The sequence below is a fragment of the Pleuronectes platessa genome, chromosome 10, assembly GCF_947347685.1.
Source record: "Pleuronectes platessa chromosome 10, fPlePla1.1, whole genome shotgun sequence".
In the NCBI taxonomy this organism is placed as follows: Eukaryota; Metazoa; Chordata; class Actinopteri; order Pleuronectiformes; family Pleuronectidae; genus Pleuronectes; species Pleuronectes platessa.
The window spans coordinates 6,114,190-6,137,165 of record NC_070635.1 but is presented as its reverse complement, the minus strand read 5'-3'; the positions used below and the strand labels follow the sequence as shown (position 1 = coordinate 6,137,165).

General features: G+C 41.4%; 1 protein-coding gene across 5 annotated transcripts in view; it reads right to left on the bottom strand.

The window, feature by feature from the left end:
* Window positions 1-22,976, bottom strand: part of LOC128450137 (mannosyl-oligosaccharide 1,2-alpha-mannosidase IC) — a 167,239-nt gene that overhangs the window by 76,701 nt on the left and 67,562 nt on the right. For all 5 annotated transcript variants that reach the window (XM_053433627.1, XM_053433626.1, XM_053433630.1 and 2 more), the window contains exon 2: window positions 12,876-12,972. In XM_053433627.1, coding sequence (XP_053289602.1) covers window positions 12,876-12,972 — 97 coding nt within the window. The remainder of the gene's footprint in view (window positions 1-12,875; window positions 12,973-22,976) is intronic.

Here is a 22,976-nt window from a genome sequence, read left to right as displayed (position 1 = left end):
GTCAGGTTATATCAGGCAGCAGAGCAATAATCATAGCTTCTGGCATTCGTGGTTAAACGAAACTGCAGGAACATTAAAAAATGAAGATTTTAATTAAGTGAAAGACGTGAACTATGCCACATTTTTAATCAATCGGAAAATAAAATCCATTTAGAGACCACTTGAAAGGTAGTGCATTTTGAAAGGTACTGCAGCAATTTCACACTCAATTACCGCGCGGATGCAAACATTCGAAGAATATTTCCTGGAGGAATTTGATTTAGACAAGTTCAAACGCTTGTCCACTTCACTCAATATCAATTTCCATTTCACTGGTCTGCCCTTCCTCCTGTTATTTTCCAGTGTCATCCTCTTCAGTTTTCCGAGGCTGTCAGCCCCATTCACAAACCCAACGCCGACTCTGAAGGTTGGCCCAGACTGTACGTGCTTGATTTTCTAAACCCTCGCGGCAGGAAACCACAACAGATGAAATTTATTTCATGCAATTTGACTTATTCATTTCGTCCCCACCTCCCTCTCTCCTAACCACCACCAGAGGCAGCGTGGAGACCCTGAGCCCCACCTTCATGCTGATGAAACAGGAGATTGTTTTCTTCTCTGAAGGCTTAGATAAAACAGCATGCACACAAAAAGTGTGAAGGTAAAAGTGCATGTGTGCAGGAGCTTTAAAGACACAGCAGGCAGCAGAGGTCAACCTGTGCAGCTGTTAGGTCTTTGCTCCGCACCCAGAGCCAAATGGCTCGAGCCATGATGTTCACTGCAGGAACAAAATGATCTCTGCTCTGTGGGATGCCGGTGTGTGAAGGAGCAAGACAATAGCTATTGTCTGTCAGGGATCCAAAAAGAAAATACTCTGAAATGTAAACAGGACCGTCTGTTTTCATGCAACACGTAAGGCAATGAGCATGGAGACAAAGACAGGGGGTCTGAGGCCGAGTTCAAGCCGTGGATTGTCACAGAGAGGCCTGGGAGTCTGATGAGTCACAGTGGAACGAGAATTATGAATGAAAAGACGAGTGTTTGCCTCAGCACTTAGAGGAGGAGTTAGTGTGAGACTCTTCGGCTTAGTGAAATATTAAGGCTGAGAGTGTTGACAGGCTGTAATAAGGAAGAGCTAAAAAAAAACAAGTATTGGGTATAAATAGTCCCCAAAACAAGTGAATGAAACAAAATCTGCTTCCATGAGCTTAAAAGCTTGGCAGGGAACGCTTGTGATTAAAACTGCCAAACTCTGATTACTACACACCAAGCGACATGTCTCCCGCTGCAGAGACGTCATCGGCAGAGTGACTCCGGCTCCACGTCGCCGCCGCAGACTGATCAGTGAGCACAGATTACATAAACACTGAGGGGACACTGAGGAACGCAGTGGAGCAACACAACGGAAGGGTGGAGGCGGTATGTTTGACCTTGGCCCTTGTATCCATTGAATCATTACAGTAGAATAGAGTGAAATCCCTGATAATCCTCCTGCTTCATCATACATTTTGTAACCAGTCTTTTTCATCATTCTGGTTATAATCCCTGTGCAGAGGCTTGATGATGTGTTCATGCCCGCTGAGGGACACTTGTTCTAATCCGAGGAGGGAAGAGCAGAAATTTGGTGGCGAGGATAATAAAAAAAAAATGGCTTCCACTCTGAGATCCACCTGTCTTCTGGTATGATATGATGGTGACAGTTTGGTTTGAGAGGATAAAGCAGGAAATCATGTTAACACCTAAGATACATAAGAGCTATGAAACATCCCAAGTTGGTCGAGGTCATGAGCTCTGCCTCCTTGACTTGCTTTTCTAAACTCCGCTTTTTTCTCTTGTATCTTTCCTCGATGCCGTAGAATATGATTACCATAAAACAACTCTTGTGATCTCAGCACTGCGACATCACTGACTAAGCCTGATGCCTCTGAGTCCAGTTCGGGTGGGCTGTAATCTCCAGGGTTGCGGTTGCGGCGGTGCCAGCAGACGCAGAGACAATGCGGCACAGGACCGTCATTCCGTGCAGCCAGGACCAAAACCTGCTCCGACAGCAGGTTCGCCCATCCCGCCCATCCCGCCCATCCCCCCCATCCCCCCCCCCCCCCCCACCCCCCCCACCCCCCCACCCAGAGTGAGTTATCAGAGGCTCGCTGTCAAGTGCCTCAAGTGATTTATTTCCCTTCTTACTGTGATATCTGAATTTTACTGAGATCATTGGAGGAATATTTTAAGGTGTTTTATTCTGATCTGTGAAATCAATGGAATGACTCATTATTTACGATGTGAATTATCATATTCACTGGTTCTCCAGTGCATCTCTTCCAGATGCTCTCGACCTCCTTTTTGGCACAAGTCAAGATCATTTCATTTTTCTCAAGTGCACTATATGCACTGTATATTTTGACTGATTTCATAAAAGATTGAATAAAAACTATACATACGTTTTCTCCACTGGGCATAAAGGTTTGATGTTGACTGACAGTAATGGTGCTGGTAAGTTATTACAGGTGACTTCTGCAATATCTTTGTGCGTGGGCGCAATCAATAGTTCATAATGTGCCTTCCAAGGATAAGGCCACACAGGCCCTTAGCAGCCTGGAGCTTTATCCTATGTCTTAATAGAAACATAGTGTCATATAACAAGAAAGACAAGACTATAGATTAATAAAGTGCAGGAGGCAGACATTTATAACTTATATATCTATAAAACTGGATGAATAGTATTGAGTGTGCGGCAGCAGCCGATGACTCAGCCCGGGTGGAAATGAGAAGAAACATCTGGTGGGAACCAGCTCCAACATTAGCCAGTACACATGTGGGGAGAATAACTTTACCCAATAACAGGCTCTTCTCAAAGGGGACATTCATTCTCTTATGACCAATAACCTTTGATTGTATTTATATTTAACTTTGAACAGTTGCTATGTTCAATGAACAAACTCCAAGGCTCAGCCTCGGCAATCTTTGGGAAGAATCTCAAAACTCAGTTTCATTCTTTTTTTGAAAATCTAAAAAACAACATATTTTTTAAATAGTTGGTGAGAATTCTAATTTAACTTTAATAAGAAATGCATTTAAATAAGATGCAGCATATGGATATATGTATGACTTTGGATTAATATGTTTGCTTCTTAAGAATTTAACAATGTACCCCCTCAATATCTGAGAATATATGTTGACATTTTTTGTATGCTGCTGTCTTGGCCAGGCTTCCCTTGGAAAAGAGGTCATTGTATCTCAACGGGACCGACCTGGTTAAATAAAGGCAAATAAAAAAATATATATATATCACAGTAGATTTGAAAGAGCAAACTCCACTTACACTGTTCAATAAACAAGACATGCACCACAACCCAGACCATGAAAGACTCAGGCCAATAGCATCTGCAGATATTTTACAACGAGAGTAATAAATGCTTTAATGTTTCATATTATCTTTACTGAAGCTAAGATATGTTTTTATTTATCTAAATGTATTATCTAATCTTTATGATTCTGTAATATATCCAGTTTCAGTCCCATCTTACTGATAATGCAGTTTGAGTAAAGCATCTCCCATTGTCCACTGGTGCTGTGTATTGATAGAATGATAAAAAAAAAACTCCTATGCTGATATGTGGCCTGATTGGCTCCAGAACAAATCGACTTGGGTCGCGATGTGCTATCCGGAAAGGGGGACAGGTCAGATCCTGATTTGTCTCCCACCAGTCTCTATGGAGACAGATGAGTTCTAGCAATGATGGAGCCCATGGGATACAGTAAATGGACGGGGATGAAATGCGAGAGTGGGTGTTGGATGGTGACAACCCTTCACTCTGCGTCTCTAATGTGACAGGAGGTGATAGGCACCGTGTGAGTAGCCCTTCGTTTAACCCCAATGATGAAGGACGTTACCGTTCCCTCTCCAGCTCCCTGCAACATCCTCAGTGCTGCGTTCAAGACCAGGCGCGGGGGGGCCCGCTGTGAGGTAATTGCGAATGAGGGGAAAAACGCTTTCCGCTCTGTCTAATATGTGGGCGGAGAAGAGAGCAGGCAATTGTTAGCGGAAGTGTTTGCCAGCTGAATGCTTTTAATAAAACTGTTCTTTAGATAATACGAGGAGGAGGAGTTGCCAATGAAAGGGGCTCTCAAGGTTGAGTCTCACTTAGTCCTGTGTTTGTGTACATGCATGAGTTTGTTGTGAGTTCCCTGTAAGGAGTGTTTTTGTCTTTGTGTACGTGCTGCCTCAGCAGATATCTTCAGAAGCTGTCTTTGCTGTACGAGATGATAATAATAATAATGATGACAGTGGAAACTGGTGAAAATCCCTCATCAGTTTCTCCAAGAACCCTCAAGTACCAGCTGCCGTGTGAAAGAAAAGCCAGAGATGACTAAATAATAAATATACAGGGCTTCATCATTTAGGCCATTGATCCAGGCTAAATCAAGTTTTCAAGCCCCCCCTCCCCCTCCTCCCCTGTTCCCCGCCATGTAAGAGCCCATGGCAGAGCTTTACATTATCTGAAGAGCCCTCGGGATTTTCTAATAAACGCTACTGGTTTAAAAGGGTCCCCGGACACACGATGAGAGAAGAGGTGAGAGGTTCAGCCTGAACTGCTGGAAGTGGCTCACTTTGCATTCCAGGACAGCTCTCAGCAAAAAACCAGTGACCTGATGCTCTTTAATTGCACCTCTCAGGATAAAGCGGGAAAAGGAAAGGGGGGGGAAATGAGGGCAAAGTGGGGGATGGCACAAAATAAAAAACGGGTTATATAATCATAAGATTAAGGCAGTCTCGCTTGTGGCAGAGGGGAAGAGAGCAAAATGTGAATTGCCGCCTGTGGCCAATCCCCTTCACAGCCACCCAGACTGCTATTGTAGATGAAAAACCTCTGGAGGGAGGGAGGGGCAGCTGTGACACCCGGTGTAATGTTCTCTCTATTTTTTTAATTACAAACACAAGCCTGGTCCCGAGCATCTGTCGGACTGTGGTTTTGGCTTGGCATTCAATGTGCCGTGCACTTCAGTTACTGACCCACATGTGTAGGCACGAGAGTAATGACGTTCACAGAGGGATGAGCATCTCTTTAATCCTGCGTTTAGGCTCAGGGGCCGCGGCGGCTTCTCGCTCCAGAGAAACTGCAGAAAGTGATACAGCAAGCAAGAGCTCTAATAAGAAGCGAGCGCACATTTTCTGTTGTAGCCTTTTCTGAGACCTTCTGAAGTCAGAGACAAATTATAGAGTCAGGTGCTCCAGAACTTTTCCTGTTTGGACACTTTAAGGAGTTCATGTCTGAAAACAGCTTTAATGAGCTTTCCAGTCTCTATGCTAACATAAGCTAATTGGTTCTACCTTCGTATTTACAGAAATGAACTAATCTTCTCATTTAATTCCTCGAAAGAAAGATAATCAGTTTATTTCACCAAAAACTACCGAAGCGATTCCTGCCAAACATGTGGTAAGGAAGGGGCCTCGGACATAATAGAAGAGAAAAGTTATCAAGACCAACCAGAACCGAACAGGCATTCTGAACAAATCCCAATCTCAAATAGTATTGTTACATTTCTGTTGAGTTTATTTTACTTTCATTGCCTATGTTTTATGACATATAAATAATTTAGGGTATCAAACCACTTCCCTTTTTTCTTCTGTATTTAATCATGTGTGGGGTTGTTGGGCCCTGGTAGAGAAACAGTATGTCCTCTACTTGTTCATTCTGAAAACATCTCTCAAATTATTATCCAACGTTGCATCATTTCAGAGATTTTAGAAGCACAAAGCCAACGTGGTGTCCATGGTCACTCACATCACTGAAAGAGGGACCTTGTTTAGCCTGTCACCTTGTTTCTCTGAAGAGCATTGACACAACAAAAGGAGGGATTTGATTTGTGTGTCTTGTTGAGGAGCTGTTTTGTGTCACCTATTCTGAAATATTCATGCTACTACTTTATGCGAGGTTAGCACATGAGGAGAATTCATCTCCCTCTCACATCTCGTCGCAGCCAAAAGGGCACAGAGAAACCTTTCAAGTTTTCAACGGCTCGAAATTGGTTGACAGAGTTGACGTGAGAGACCCATTCTGGAGCTGTTTCCCAGACTGGTAACAAAGGAGAAAGAAGAGTAATGCATCCTGGAGACTGACCAAAAGCGATAAACCCTCCTTCTTCACAATGGAGTTTTTACTGAATCGGCTTTCCGTTCAGATTAGAGAAAAACAGCCTCACTTATAGCTCTGTGATGACAAAAGATTAAAACCATAAACAATTTGTCCGGCCTGATTCACTTCCAGTTACATGGTGGTGAATCGTATATTCAGTGAAGAGGAAATGGACAGAAACACATCACCAAGTGGCAATAACAGTCTAATTAAACGAAAGCAGAGTATTCAATTATACTGAACTCTTTTCAAGACTGGCACTGCTTAAATTAATTTGCTGGCCTGGAGGAGAGGTTTTAAATTCAGGATTAGCATCTTCTGGTGGAGAATCGTAGATGTGTAGTACTTTTATGTACCATAAATAACCTTTTAAGAATAATGCCTGGTTTGTGTTAAACATCATTTAAATGCAAGGCTGAGGGCGTCATGTAGTCGTGCTCTGAGATAAGCTGGGGAAACAGAACCATCACCACTGATACTTCTAGTTAATGCTCTCCACCATAAAAGTAGGTCACGACAGCTCTGGGAGCCAAACATTGAAAATGATTCACTGCACTGAGGGCTTAGGTTTGCAAGTCTTACGGTTGAACTAGTGTCCCAAAACGCCTTTGCATCATTTTCCCACACTCATTTTAAATCTGCTCATATCTACATATGTGAGTTAGGTCTTTTTCAAAAGCCTGAATTCATTAAAAGCTCTCGACATCATCACCTCTTCCTTTGCTCCGAGCTATAAAGAGAGCCTCTCCTCACCCTGTCACACCTCGCTGCCCGTCACCTGCCTCCACATGATGCATGAGGGCCAAAAGCCACCGCTCTTGATCACGCTGACAGAAAACGCTTTTTTTAGTAGAGGCAAACAAAAAAAGGAGTAAACAAAAGAGAGAGTAGGAATTAATGCGGGTACAGAGATGACAGGTTGAAAGAAAAACAAAAAAAAAGTAAGAAGCAGAAGATACAGCATAACGCCGGTAAGTTCTGCAGCTCTGGAAGAAGTGAAAACGTGGTAACCTAAAGAGAAATTTGCATGTATTGTGAGTTTCAGCTCAATGTCCACTCCCTGGTGGCTGGCTGCAGGAAGAGTCACAAAACCAACCTCCTCCATATTAATGGATGGGACACGGGCCAGAGTAAAAACTAATAGTTCAGGTTGAATACGAGTTTCTTTGATTTTAGGTTGTCGTTATATCACTGATGTATCTTCAAGTGCTCATGTTTCTGATGAGTCTGGTTTTGATCAGTTATTTGATGCTATTACAACAGAGTGAAAGTCATGACTGACAGCTGAGACTGAGTCATGATTGGTAGAACCCATGTACAGGCGGGACTTTGATACTGCAGCTCCACACCATGATAATTGCTGCCCAGATTCTGGCTACAAATTAGCTCAGAAGCTCAAGATGGCAGTGAAGACATCCTCATTATAATTTTATTTTTTCCTTCTTAGAGAATTATTCTTGCTGAGAGTAGGAAGCACATATTTACACATATAAAAGTGAAATAATAAATACTAAACTATGCAAAGACCAAATCCACTTGGGTCACAGATGATCCCATTCGCGAGCTTGAAAATCAATATATTGATGAAGTTTATAATGAGCAAATTAAACATAACATATTCATAAATTCATATTATTAGGATTCTGCAAATTGAGTTAACCACATATTTTTGCATGAAGGCTTGACTTCTCCTACAAGGTCAAGTTATCATTAATGAATAGAATTGAGCTTCAATTAGCCTTTGCATTTAAACTCTTAACTCATATCATTAATGCTTAGAGGTGCTGAGAATACAGGATATAGGGACAACTGCTCCTCTGTGGCACAGAGTTCATGCATTTCTATAAAATTTGGCTCTAATGAGATGAAGCACATGTATTAATCAGTCCTGCTAAACTAGAACTTGACCTGCTCTCATCACTTTGCCCTCCTTTATTTCACAATCATCCAGGAGATTTAATATTTGACAAGAAGTTATCTCGTCAAGGGGAAACAGAAGGTAATACCTATATCAGAAAAAAGCTCCGGTCACATTCAAATGATATTTAACCCATCAGAAATCAGAGAGTTAAAGGGTTACACTATTTTAACATAAAAATAATGCTAATATTATCCTTAAAAATCAAAAAATATTTATTTATTTTAAATTTTCTAGTTAATTGCTCTTATTGTAACCATCTTACAAGAAGTCAGAATTGCTGAAAGTGCAGTAAATAGCCCGGTTTTCTCTTTATAATTGCCTGGAGCAAAATAAACTTTTAATAGGCTCTAAAGACACCGCTTTTAAAATGACAAAGGGGGAAATGTAAGAAAGAGTGCATCAAATATGGTTAAGAGGAAAGAATAAAGAGTAAAGTGGGAGCTGCGTTCAGCCTTGAGGGTCATGACAAAGAAGAGAGGAGAGGGATTACAGTAAAAATAGAAAGGATAGGGGGGTTGAGGGAAAGACTCAAAGGAAGATTACAGTCGAGTGAAAACGTGCCAGAGAAACTGTGTGAGGAGGAAAGCTTTGCGCCTCTTCCTCTCCACGGTTCGGTTTGTGTCGCTTTGTGTTGCTTTGTGTTGCGGAGCAGCGAGGATGTGCTGGTGGCTCTCGGCATATTGACGAGCTCCTGACGACAACGCTAACCGTCGATCCAATCACGCATCTCTGTTTATTCTGGGGATTAAATTAAAGAACACAGCATCCAATTTCATACCTGGGTTCCCCGCACCACTCTTCACACTGTGACATTTACTCACTAGCATGATGCCCTTTCTGCCTCCCCCTCGCTCGCTTGTAAACAAACAAGGAGGGATGGGAGCAGGAAAAATGGATGCCTGATTTATAATGAGTGGTTATATATTGGCTGATGGGATTAACCGTAGGGTTGAGGGGAAGTTGTTCCCCTTCCCCCACACGTTGCCGTGCTGCCAAAGACAAATAGCCCGCTCTGTTGTGGCTCTTTATTGTTTGCGTATCGGTTAGATCTGAATTATGGGACCGTGTTTTGTGGATATCTGCACGACACAGAAAAACGTGGCAAGAAGACGAGGTCTGAACTATTCAGTGGGTATTTGCTTCAGTAAAAACACAACACGGATTCATAACAAATACAAACATACACGTTTTTAGCTGTACTGTAGCTGAGCACACTCTGAGAAACCACATCTATCTGATTTCTAGCATTTTATTTGAGAGAACTCTGGCACACCACTGACTAATATTGCTGCTTTTAAATAATTTCCTCTAATGTGAAAGGTTTGCGAGCGCTGCTGATCCCACTGAGAGTTAATGCACCAGTTTGCATCTCTCTGCACATTTGAAACGCTTCCCACCATTTAGTTTGTGCTCGTGTTTTTTGAGGTTGTATAACTTTGGCTCTCATGTTCATCCCTCCACATAAAACTATAGCCAGCAATTGCTTACATTTAAAGGTAACTATACACTATAGATTCCATAAGTACAGCCCAACCTATATGGTTTTTTGGGGGCTAATAAAAATGTTAAGGGGTAAGAAATGTGTGATTCAAATATTGGCTGGTTAATATATTTTAAAATATATATTTGTTTTAAATTGTCAATGATTCCATAGGTGTTGTTATCTATGGCTATATATTTTATTATATGTAAAGATAAATATAAAGAAAACCCAAATAGAACCATATATATAGAACTTGAATTTAGAGAGGCTGATAACAGGCCAAGTGTGATGTAGACATGAAATTAACTAAATAAAAAAAATCAGGGCTCTGATCTCTATAAATAATAGAAAAATAATCAATTTAAATCAATTTTAATAGAATTCAAAACCTTGACACAAATCGTAATCTACACCATATGTGTCTAACCTCTTGGTTATATATAAATCCAGCTCATACTGACCAAAGCAGAGCTGAAACACAAGCAGTTGGTGCTGGATCACTAAGTAATATACAGGGATTGTTTGCTAATATGCCTCCATAACAATTTTACGAGTTGATATCAAGGCTCATTGCTGCAAGTCTGTTTCGGAGTCTTTCTGCCCTCCAGCAGACTGAAGATGCTTAATGCAGCTTTAACCCAAACAAATCACTGCAACAGTCTCCATCACGTTGAGGAACGATCGAGGCCGCTCCATCATTCTGCTCTGTCATTCCTCAACTTTTAATACTGACAACAGTACAGCCCATTAGCTTCCTATGTCCTCGGCTGTTATTCCCTCCTAATGACGCCTTACATCACAAGTGGTGCAAGTAGAAAATGTCGTGATAAGTCATCTTAAGACATTACCTGAGGTAAAAGTAACAGATCGCCGTTACCTCCTGCATATTGAATAACGAATCAACAGTATTTTGCTCTTTCATGATTTAAAACAAGACAGTAAAATGTGTGTCTGATTTATGTAACATCATCACTCCTCTTATTCCCTTAACTCAAACTCGTTAACAACTTGGTTCAAACCCTTAATGTTTTATTATATTTCTATCCCCGCCATCTCTGAAGTAAAGTATTAGATATGGTGGAAGACTACATAACTTTTTTAATAGTAGCTTCAAAGTTAGTTTGTTGGTTAACTCAGACGTAATAGGGAGAATAGTGCTGCTCTAGCTCACACTACTCAACCTGAATCTCTGTTGTTGCTCTTCGTAACTTCGTAACTGACTGGTAGTTGCAGCTTGAACTTTCAGAATCAGGTCAGGAAACTTTTACAATAAGAAGAATCCCACACAGAGTTCGGTCCGTTTGAACAGCAGCAGCAGTTCTGGTTTAAGAAGCAGAGGATTATGGGTAATACCCAGGACTCAGTTGTGTTTTAGTTCATTGAGTGGGATACTGCAGAGGGCGCTGCTGCTCAGTAAAAGTCACAGAGTGTTGCTTTAAGATATGACCACAAATGGAAAATGAAAAAAATAAAATCACTCATTGAATGTTTCAGTGTCTCAGAGAGATGATCAGACTTTCCAATATCTCATCCAAACTAGAAATAAGGATTATTTTGGTAGTTTTATCAGAAAATAATCCTGCTCGCCTTCACATGACATAAAGAAGGCAAAAAGTAAAACGACTCATGTCGGCTAAAAACCTCTGCAGCCTCGGGGGAGGTAGCTCACATCGTCGCCTTAATAATCCCAAATCCCTCCAGATGTGTCGGAGGGAGACCTCGGGTACGGGAGACAGCGCCCAGTCGGATAGTACCATCCAATTCTTTATTAAGAGCGGATCCACCTTTTATTAAGGGGCTTTATTGTGGTAGTTCCCTCTGGCTCGGCAGTGTGAAGTGACTGATACGCTCCGCTGCAGAGGACCCGAGGACCCCTCAGGATCTGGCTCCAATTAGAGGCTGTTGGAAACTGTGACACGCCTGGCAGGTAGCGAGGTTTCACATGCTGAGTGAAAGGTAAGAGCGTTACGGTGACAAAAGCTCACTGAGGCACAAACAGGTGCAATTTGATACCTTTCACCTGATGGTTCAGAACAGACAAAGAAGATGAGAGCTGCACTCCATCACGGTCTGTTCTGAGTTGGGCTGTCGGTACTGGAAAGAGGATTTTAAATGTGTTTTTCGTATTCTAGTTATTTTCTCCTTTCAACAGTGAAGTAATTCAGTATCGGACCAGAAAGAAAATCTACTTGTTCAAAAACAAAGCTGTAGAAAATAAGGATTATTTTTTTAACCAACTTTGAATTAATCGATTGATCATTGAGTGTGTAAAACATAAGAAAATAGAAGAAAGATGGTAATCATAATTTCCCAGATACAGCGTTGGCATCTCACAATGTTTGTTTTTTTCTTGTGTGAGCAACAGTCTGAAACACTGAAGATGAGCAGTTAATGAAAAACACTACAGCCGACTTTCTGCTTATTGAATAGCTTTAACTGGGATGACTTTGATATCACAATAGTTGTGTGCATTAAGGCAACAAAGCCAAACGTGGGAGAAACAAGCTCCACTCAGATGAACTATAAACTACACCGTCAGTAAAAAAGACACAACATGCAGCTGACGGACTGTGTCCGTCACACTGCTGCACTGTTGCTCTTCTCTGGATGAAAACAGCGATCTTATGCACAACCATCTGAAATATCTAATTATGTCTCCAAACATAAGGTTGATATTGCCTCAGTGATTTCTTTATTGCAAGCAGATTCTTAAAGAGCAGTCTGCATGGTTTGTTTTTCCTCACTTGGCTTGATTGGTTTCCTTGTGATGTGTAGACTGTAACTGTAAGCACTCTACAAATTGCTGTTTTGGTGCTATAACAAACTCCTGTATCCTTTTTCCAAAGTACCAAGGAAAACAACATCCTCTCATTCACCTTGAGGGAGGACGCGCTGCTATTTTGATTCTCAGCCTCACTTTACAAACTCTCAAATATTTACTCCTGCGCCTCAAATAGACTTCTTCCTTGTTGGTGGCCAACGTGCAGAAAAAGCTTCGGAGCCTGTCAGAGCTTTTTGAAAACGGTTGTGTGAGGACATTCCAGTCGAACTAGGAAACTGCTGATTCTATTTAGTTGAGATGAGGTCTTGTAATAAAGGAAATCAATTGTTTAGTCCAAAATTCCATATTGAATTAAATCCCTAGTTTTCAAGCTGACAGCACATTTATGTTAAGAGAGATCGTTATCGTTAAAATTCATGAAATCAGCAGCTTCTTCCACTTCACACCATTAGGATGCCTTTTCATAAATAATTCGTCTTATTCCAGTTTTGTCCATGAAACCTTCCAGAGAAAAACAGAAGACCACTGGATGACCTATGACCCCCCGGGACCCTTCATCAAAATGCTGACACTCACCGAACATGTTGCCAATATGGCCGTTTTTCGTCAGAGGCCGCAGCTCGTTCTTGCCCCAGGCGTAGAGCTTGTAGTTGTCCCAGGCAAACTTCATCATCTGCAACACAAACAGAGGAGAGGAACAGCGGTCAGTCGCCTGCCAGGCAGACATCCCTCCCCCGAACCCAGATGTAATTACATTGCTGTAGCTCGAGGCAAAGGCAATGAGAGCTTATTGATCAGAACAGGATTAAGGACAAACATGCAATTATCACACATAAACAATAAGATTTACATTTCCCCTGCAGCTACTCCTCCTCCCAAATTAAAGATTGAATGATGCGTCCGCAGATGAAAAGCAGCTCTCACAGATAAAACCATATCCAAGAGAAGAAAGTTTTGTGTTTTTTAATTGATTCTCTCTTCTCCTCCCCCTGATAATGAAAATTGTGATCTATGCAATTTGCAAAGAAGAAGGCAACTATCTTTGATGCAGTGAAGAGAAAGTGATGGAGCGAGACAAGGTAGTGAGGGATGAAGAAAAGCTAAGAAGCCCAGAGTTGAGTGACACATCCTAATAGAAACACGGTCACAATTAACCAGGCAGCGCGTGAGGGAAAGCTTGCTGTTATCTTTCAATAAGTGCATGAATATATCAACAGAGAATATAATACTGTAGTTTTTAATCATAAACATCCTCGATGCAAAGGACACTGTCAAAAAAAAGATGATGGCATTTCTTTATAGAGCACTTTTGAAAAATGTCTGCAGTAACAATAAATACCATTAAAATAATTGCAGTGTACTTTCTTTAATTTGACAAACAGTTGTTAAACACACAAACATTGAGACATCAATCTTTTTCCAAATACAAAAAAATATTGAACAGAATCACAACACTAGTTAGATATTCTGCTGTTCCACTCATTTTGTTGAGGACATATTCTCTATCGGGACCTATTTTACTGAATATTACTGCTCCAGTGAACATAATATTATTTCCTTGAAGAGCAGACTTTAGGTTTTTCAGTCAGAAAGCAGTGTACTAGCACAGCTACTATTGGCTCATAAGCTTCTAAAAGTAAGAAGATCACATTATGTGCCGATTACCAGCAGTAACAGATGGGATGGTTTTGTTTTCCCAGTTTGAGGGGTGTGTGTGTGTGTGTGTGTGTGTGTGTTTGTATGTGTGTAAACAATTGAACGATGGGTTGAAATAAACTTTTAAAAAGTAATGCAGTGTTGAGTATACATGCATATTTGAATCAAGCTCTGTAGGCAAAGACAAGGTCATTAAATCCTTTTGTCTGCAGCAAAATAAAACAAACACAGAAAAGCCGATTCCCTCGGTACAATCTGCCTTAAGATGGACAGAGAGACCCGAATTAGATTTCCCCCTCCCCGGGTTTCACGGTAACACGATGTCATCTCTATTATTGCTACAAGAGACTGCTCGCTCTCCGGAGGTAGGCTCAGATAAGCCTGTGAGAAAAAAAGAAAAAACACAACACGAATCCGATTACCTGCGACGAGGCCTCCAGCTGAAAATCTCCTCACCCTAAGAAGCTCATTACAGACACCTCAAATAGCACAAAGCCGATGACCTTTCTCACACTAGAACAGCCCTAGTTTCTATAAAAATACTAAATGCGCTTCAAGTCGCTAAACCCACGACTACAGGTCAGAGAGCGCAGCTGTGATTACAGTGAATTACGTGCCATTAAATCATTTTGAAGCAACTATGCCAGTTTAATGTGTGATTTTGCATTTGCTTTGCACCACACACAAAAGCATTATGTACAGAAAAACATTTGTAGATCTGAAGATAAAACACAATCTGCATAAGCGCCACCTTTGTTGTTTTCTTTTGTAGTTTTTTTCTTTGTCGAGAGTATGGCGGCGAATCTGAGAACGCAGTGGACGCTTTCTAACAGCGTTTTCCCCCCATTAACACAAACAAATATTAATCTTGTTTACTGAATTAATGTAGAAAACAAGCACAAAATACGATTAAAGGGCATAGCATCAAAGAATCTGGAGATGGAAATGTGTTCACAAAGGGTAATTACTTCCCTCTGAAAGAGCGGAGAGAACAAAAATATCCTGTGCCAGTCTGGCTGCGTCCTGACTGAACGTTCTGTCTGGCAGGATGAAAACCTGAGAATGTCTTCGGTCTTATTTGAAACTTACTCCATCTTTTATAATGTCTCACTCCCCCAGCTGCTTTGAACAAAAAGGAATAAAACTAATAGGGAAAAGTGTTGGCATAAAACTTGGGATTGGGTAAATGTTAGAACTCTATGTCCCTCTCCGAGTCTTTTGAATGAAGTTACAATCTGAAAAACTGTTCAATGCAAACCAAGCAAAAGAATATCAAAGGTTATGATGAAACCTGCGAGGGAACCGGGACTTTAACACCAAAGAAAGAAATGGCAGCATTAATCAGCTTTGATCTGATGCTAAAACGTGCTCAGAGATGAACTTATTGCTGTTGGAATTGAAACTAATGATTAAATCCTATTTAGAGTAATGTTTTGATATTCTTTGTTTAAACTATAAAGTTTCACTAAAAATCTTGAAGGAACAGAATTGATACGATTACACTATTCAATCGTCATCTCCTCGTCTACAAGTTAGTCTTAACCTCCATGGAAAAATGGAGACTCCAGCAAATTTGCTCTCCATTGAAACATCTGTTACAGCTTTCTTCCGTGACACATTGTGGAAGTTTTCATTCCAGTGGAGGGAAACAAATATCTGGCATTGTGTTTTCACATCGCTGCGGCTGTGAGCTGCAGAGGGTCAAAGTGTGGGAGGAGTGAGGTCACATAGCCGTAGGAATGCTGGTATACCGACCCATCACCACCACAACACACACACTCAGCGCTAATCAATAGCTGTAGCCGTATTTGAGCACACCAGCGCTATAGCTGCTTCTCCAATAGAGCAAATGGATGAATGACTCGTTTACAAGGGAACAAAAACTGCCGACATGATCTGACAGGACACCGACTGTTCTTTGGTTGAAATAATTGGCTGGTTGTTGGGAGGAGGAGATGGATTAGCTGAACACAGAGCCAGTGATTAAAATGAATCAGTCATTGACCAGAAATTCAATATTTAAAACTAAGACTGTGGGTTCAAAGCTCACACACTGCTGGTCGTTCAACACCAGCCAGATTATTTAAGCACGCACACTGTTTTCCAAAACAGAGGCATAGAATCTTCCATTGCTTCCCTGTCACGTTGTAAAACATCACAAGAACATCACTCAAGTATTATTTCAATGCTGGGCCCGTCTTTCTGAACCAGCGTGGGCCCTGACGTGGTCAGCAGGGTTTCCTGTTCAGAGCCATAGTTTGACTCTCAAGGCAGAAAAACTCAAAGTCACAGCAGGAAACACGACCTTTATCGAACGCTTCATCAATAATAATGTGGCTGAAATCACAAAGTGTAGCCCGAGAAGCAAACTTTGGCTCTGTTATATGAACCCGTTCTGTTCAACTGAATGTGTGCATGTGCCTCTTGTTGTACTCCAAGGACAAAGGCATTTCTTTGTGATGGATCGGTGTGTTTTCAAAACTCAAGGCTCTCATCAACCACTCTTTGTTTTCCTCAGTCTGTTGGAAGCACATCTGCTACCTCCTATTAGCACAAGCTGAAACTCTCCAAAGGTGCTTCAGCACAGATTGCCAATGGCTGCGAGAGGGGCTGTTATGTAAATTTGTGAAAGGCCTTGAAAGGACGGGTGGGGGGGAGGGGATGGCTGGTAGTGACAGGTGCAGCATCTCAAGGTGGAAGCAAGTCGGTCACTTTTTGACGGACAACTACCGGAGTCGTGCCGCAATGATTCTGACACAGACACTGAAGAATAAAACTGCAGTAACGCAACCAGCACCACTGCAGAGGCATCCTCCTTACCCTTGTGAGTTTGCTAATGTAACATCAGTTAAATATCATTACACAATTAACACTTTAAAACATGTAAATGAGAATTGTTATTATATTTCAAGTGTCTAGCCTGAGTGATTATGGCAGATTCATATTCCGTCGTGTGTTCCTTTTCAATATCATCAGCTCAAATTAAGAATAATTGTGCTTTTGTTAGAATGAGCCCTCTGAATTCTGAGGGCGGGGTCTTCTTCCATGAGGTATCTAGTGTATAGGATCTAGAGACAGATCTAGAGACGGCATCATGTGACCTGAAGGACCGGATAGGTTCTCTTTCACGCTTGAATATTGATTGCGATGTGAGTATTCAGCTGGTTGCAATATACAACTTGACCATAAGATGCCACTACATCCCAAAAACTAAACCTTTAAAGATAGGGCAAGATGTACACACAGATGCATCACAAAATAAACGTATGCCAAGTCAAGTGACAGTTGCTAGCTGAATTAGCTCAAGAGTCATATTAACCCGAATGAAATACATTGAACTCAGCAGTGGGAACATTTCTCTAATCCACCTTGCAACATACAGTTATGATCCAAACTGTGGATTTGCAGAATCATTCGACTGGCAGCCCAGACAGGAGAGACACTAGAGGGTGTTTTAAAGCTCATGTTATCCATCAAGGCAAAGACTTATCCAACAAGGTCCATGTTTAACAAATCAATGGAGGACACAACTGGCAAACACAAATTTGGCAAGCAGCAAAAATATGATGAAGGAATGTCTCTCAGCTAAAAAACAGAAAATGTGTGTCATAGAGGGAAAGACAGAATAATGAGATGCTGCTGCCGGTAAAGGTCTGAATCCAGAGCTTACGTCTTCTGAATGGAACATGTGCTATTATTTGAATAATCTGACTAAGTGCTCCCCAATCAAAATTACTGCCAAAACCAAATGCAAGGGATATGTCCCTATGGGGTGAATCTCAAAGAATATGACACTTTGTTTTTTTCCCCTATGACTTAAGAGTTGGTGCTCTGCATCTGACATCTATAGTTTTGGACTCACAAAGGAACTGTTCCCTGAGAAGACATACTGCGCTGCATCCTGGTCAGTGGCAGCTCAGGATCGGCTTCCTGTTCATTGGCTTTACAGCTTTAATGAATCAGACTAAAACTGTGGATAGTTTGCAGAAAAATAACAGAAAAAGTAAGGGAACATAATGAAGTCCAGATACGTGGAGCTGTGGTGAACTGCCATGACGATTCCCATTCACTGTGCTTGTAGCTAATTAGCTGATGTGAGATCAGTGCGCTGCTTCATTGTAAACACAGTTCTGAGTGACGGGCTCGGATTCAGTAGCTCAGGAGAGGCAGACACAAACACAGACACACACAGACACACACACATCAACTGTTGAGCTGCACAATTTGTAGCTTACAACTAATTAGAGCGTCAGGCACAGCAACCGTCCTGATTTCACCACATTCTGGATCTGTGTGGGTTTCCTCAAAGAAATCTGCTGTGACAGCGCCCAGCCAGTCCACTTAAATACAGCCTCATGTTTAATTTTTGCAACATGCACTTGGGTAACACAGTTTTAATAAAGATTTTGTCATGTGGCAATATGCACGGTGAAACATCGTTTTCGTAGTTTTGACACCAGTAAACACTGACCAAAACCATTAGAAATGCAATGTATATAACACTTTGCTGAACTTTTAGATTTTTAACTGGTGCTGAGCATTGCTGCTGTTTTGCTGTAACTCTGTAGCTGATTAACTTGATAACAGGTATAAATTATACACGGCTGTTCACACCATGCACACCCCCTTTGTGTCAAAGATACTGTGTGAGAGAACAACCTGCCACTCGGTCAGAGCAAAGTACAACCACGACCCAAGTGTTCCTGCACCTCTAAGAAATACAACAAAGTGTCTCAGTCACTGTCAGAGATGGCATCTTCACAACCAAACACTCATATCATGTCAATGAATAATTACACAGACGTCATCTTTTGGTTATGAGCTCAAGATGCTGCACTCAACATGGTGAAACCCTTAAAAGGAACTATTTGACCTCAATAACACAATTTATATTTCATAAACCTGATTCTAAAGTATCCTAAACACAATGGATTTAGTAGCACCATTATATGAATGGCCTTCTTACTTGCTGAGGTTTTCGGAGAAGAAGTATGCCTGTGTTTTAAACCTCTATGTTCAAACAACAAGAGAGAACAACATCACCACTTTCCATCATTACTGAACCCAACACCTTTACTGATGCTGTAAAGGGAACACATGTGCAGCATCTTGCTAATTAATCTGCTTCCAAACTGAGCAAGGTGTGAATCCACATTGTGTGGATCCACAGTCGAGCTTCAAACATGGTTTACTATACAACCATAAACCTGGATCAGTTTGTGTCGGCAGATGCTGGAATCAAAACTTCAATCAAATAAAACCATGAAGTAAAGCCCTCCGGAAATATTTCAGACTTTGTTTTTAGTTTTTCGTGTTTGAAAAAACTGGGAGGAGAAGAGCTCAGTGTCCACACAGGAGGTCGATATACTTCCACAGTCAGGAGTTTGATTCCCACTGGGACCATCCATGTTGAAAGTGTACACACTTATGGTACCGTCTGGAACTTCAGACAACATCCATCCATCAAACAGCATGTGGTAAGAGACCAGAAGCACTTCCAACTCTCCCCACAGTAAGTTTCCACATTTCTATCCATCATGTGTTAGAAACATAATTCTGATTCCAGCAGCCTACTAAAGATTAAACGAAAAAACGCTCCTGCAAGTCAACATGCTTTATCTAAGACCTCGTAAACTAATTGCACAAGTTTGGTTGTAAAAAAAAAAAAGCAATCAAAATATGGGACGTTGAGGTTTTGTTGCTGTGAAAACAAACTATACAACAGCAGGGGCAGCTATTTCAAAAAGCACTCAGCCTTAATCACTTCCATGTCACATCTGATATCAGGGTGGAATGAAACAATTTGCCATCCATCAGTAAGCTTTTGAATATTTCACTGTTTTCATTCAATCAATTTGATCCTAAGTTTCTTTCAAACTGGGACGATTTAGTGACTCGGTTGTCTTAACATGACAGGGACAATGCTCAGGAACACAAATATATAATAAAATAAAGTATGGAGGCAAATTTTATCAAAGAAACATAAAAAATATGTTTAAGATAGAGCAGAAGACGATATCTACAGTACAACACGTGCAGAGCAGACGATGGATCATGACAGATGCAGTGCAGACAACTTCTTGAAGTCCATTTAGCTTGAGAACACTTAGGAATTGTGTATTTAATATGGTTTTCATTGTAAAACCCTGACTGACATCAAAGTAAACGATGCACCACATCTTCCCAAGCTAAAAACAACACAGACCACTTCATACCACTTGTACATGGAACCTCTAATTACAGAGAGAGCCCGTCAAAGTGGCTGACACTTTCCCACCCTGCACGTTTTCTAATGCAGATGTTATATTTGGTTCCACGAGGCGTCCCTTTAATCTGTGGAGGCTTCGGGTGGATCTGGGATAATAAATCACACCCCGGCATCCCGGCATGGCAGCCCGGAGACGCTGCTGCATTAATGAGGTGCTGTGTCATCACCTGAAACCAAGGGGACCTTTGGCAGCGCAAACACAGAATCAGCTTTCCCACTGTTTCCCCCTGAACTTCCCACCTTAACTCTTTCCAACTCCACCGCAAACACAAATATACACACATTTCCTCCTGCTACCAGTATTAAACACAAGTCCTAGAGCACAGTCATTTCCTGACTATCCTGACTGCAGGTCACTCATGCATGGAATTAATGAGTGTGTGGTATCAACACGGGCTGATCAGCAGAACAGTTAAATTGCTGCAAAAAACACCAGATATCTTGAAATACAGCTTCGCTCCTTGCTCCAAAAGTTACTGAGCAGTCGTTTGGAGGAGTTTTCACAAAAGCTACAAAATATGCAAAGCAAGCGTACACCAAAAATCACAACAGACTCCTGATTAGCATATGTCCTTATAGTCCTTGTAATTAAAAATAATTGAGTCAGCAGGCTTTAGTACACTCAAAGATGCTTCCCCCCCATCTGCAAGACACAATGAGAGCCAATCTGATGAAGATGCTTGGATTCATGCCGTAAGCTTCAGTTCTTCAGGTTTCCATCGAGAACGAGCTTCCATCGTGTTTAAAATATGTTATTCTGTGTTTTTTTCAAGCCATCGAATTGTAAAAACGTCATAAATAACATAATACAGTCTAATCCCATATAAAACGTATAATCTAGTCAAATCCAAATCAGTTCTCGTCTTCACGGTACAAATTCACCTATGCTTTTTGTACAAAATGTGCACATCAATCTTTCCTGGACCCCTCTCTCTCTGGCAGGTGTCCTCGCCGCTCTCTCCAGAACCGATCATTAGGAGAGATATGTGGCCGGTGCCAAGTCGTCTCCTAAGCGCTGGCCACTGGTGGGTTGTGCGAGTTCCAAAGCGCCATGAAAGATTCATTCCTTCCAAGAGAAGGGGAATCGCCACAAGGAGCCCGTTAAAATATCTGGACCCGGGTCTTGAATTGTTATGGAGGTGGACCTGGAGTATTAACCTGCTCTAAACGGCTCCAGCAGAGCCTGCGGACGATGAGCAATGGGGAGAAAAGGGAGATGTGACAATGGTGTCGTGACGAGAACAGACTTTGGCTTAGAAACTACCCTATAGGAAGTAAAAAATCCGAATGGTATTTAAGACTTCAGGACGGCACAGACACTTTGTGACATTGTGGCAGGTGCACAGCTGCTTGTGTCCCTTTTTGATGTGCGTCTCATCGATTCTCGGGTGGTATCAGAATGTGCGAACCATGTTAGCTAACGCCGGGAAGACATGCTGGTCCTCAGTGTCATCTTAACACGTGTGAGGGTAAAAGGTAAAAGCCAGCAGCAAAGGGAGCCAGCAGAGAAACAAGCGTTTGGTTAAAACAGCAACAAAGAAAAGGTTTAATAGAGGATGTGTGTGTGTGTGTGTGTGTGTGTGTGTGTGTGTGTGTGTGTGTGATGTTGCAACAGACCAGGTGACAGACAACATGCAGCGCTACCAGAAAACTGTTTTCACTAAGGTCCAAAGACAGGAACAAAATGGGAGATATTGAGGCCTGGTGTTTTGAGTCCGTCAATCAATTTCCGAGGCAGTGACTAATGAGCATCACACAAACTGCTGCTTCAGAGATTTCCTCAACGACTGCACTAAATCTTCTTTTTCCAATAGACAAAATGATGAAAGATGAAATGCAAAATGGGTCGATTATAGTGATAAACCCACAGACTGTGCAGTTTCCCTGAAACATTTCCCCACTCATTGTTCTGCTCTGACAGCCCACAACTTTTATTTTTGTTTTTGCTTACTCTGTTTGGCACATGAGCTCGAGCTGATCCAGAGAGTGTTGGAAAAACAGAGCAAAAAGGAGGATGAATCTTGGACTTTACAAGGTGAAGGGAGGTACATCATCAAATGAATGTTTAGCACTCCTCTGTGTCTGGATACTTTTAACCTACGTGTTCACAACGTTACAAGGTAATCACAAGTTTTCGATCTGTGTTTAATTAATCAATTAATTCAGGTTTAACCGTAGAGCAAGTTTTTAATAATCAAATGAAGGTGAAATTAATATATAAAATGGCATCTAGACCACATTCCTCCACCAAAAACCAATTGTCCAAGTAAATTAAAATCAAACCTCGGTCAGAATTGAATGGTTTCCTCTCTGACCCATTCCCTATCCTTACTCTAAATTTCTTTGTAATCACTAGACTAACGATCGTTTTTAAAAAAAAAAGAGCTCCTATTTAGTTAAAGCATTCAACCGGTTACTTTCCAAACTAATGTTAGTCTGCACAAGAGCTCTCAGGGCTCCAGTCAAACACTTTCTAATCCTTTCACTTTCCTTGGATCTCCAAGCTGCTGCTACAAAATAAAAATAAAAAACAGACCCTGCCAGAGAAGTTGATGGGATCTGAGACTCAAGCGGTCTCTTAACTTAGTGGAGTAACAGTAAGTTTCACAACAAATGTAGTGCTCCCCCGAACTTCAACACGAAAACCACCTAACCGGCTGTCACCCCCCCTACAGTTCTCCCTCCTGAAAAACTAACTGGTGATGAAATTGCAGGGATGGTGCAGAAAGTAAATACAAAACCATTACAGAGCT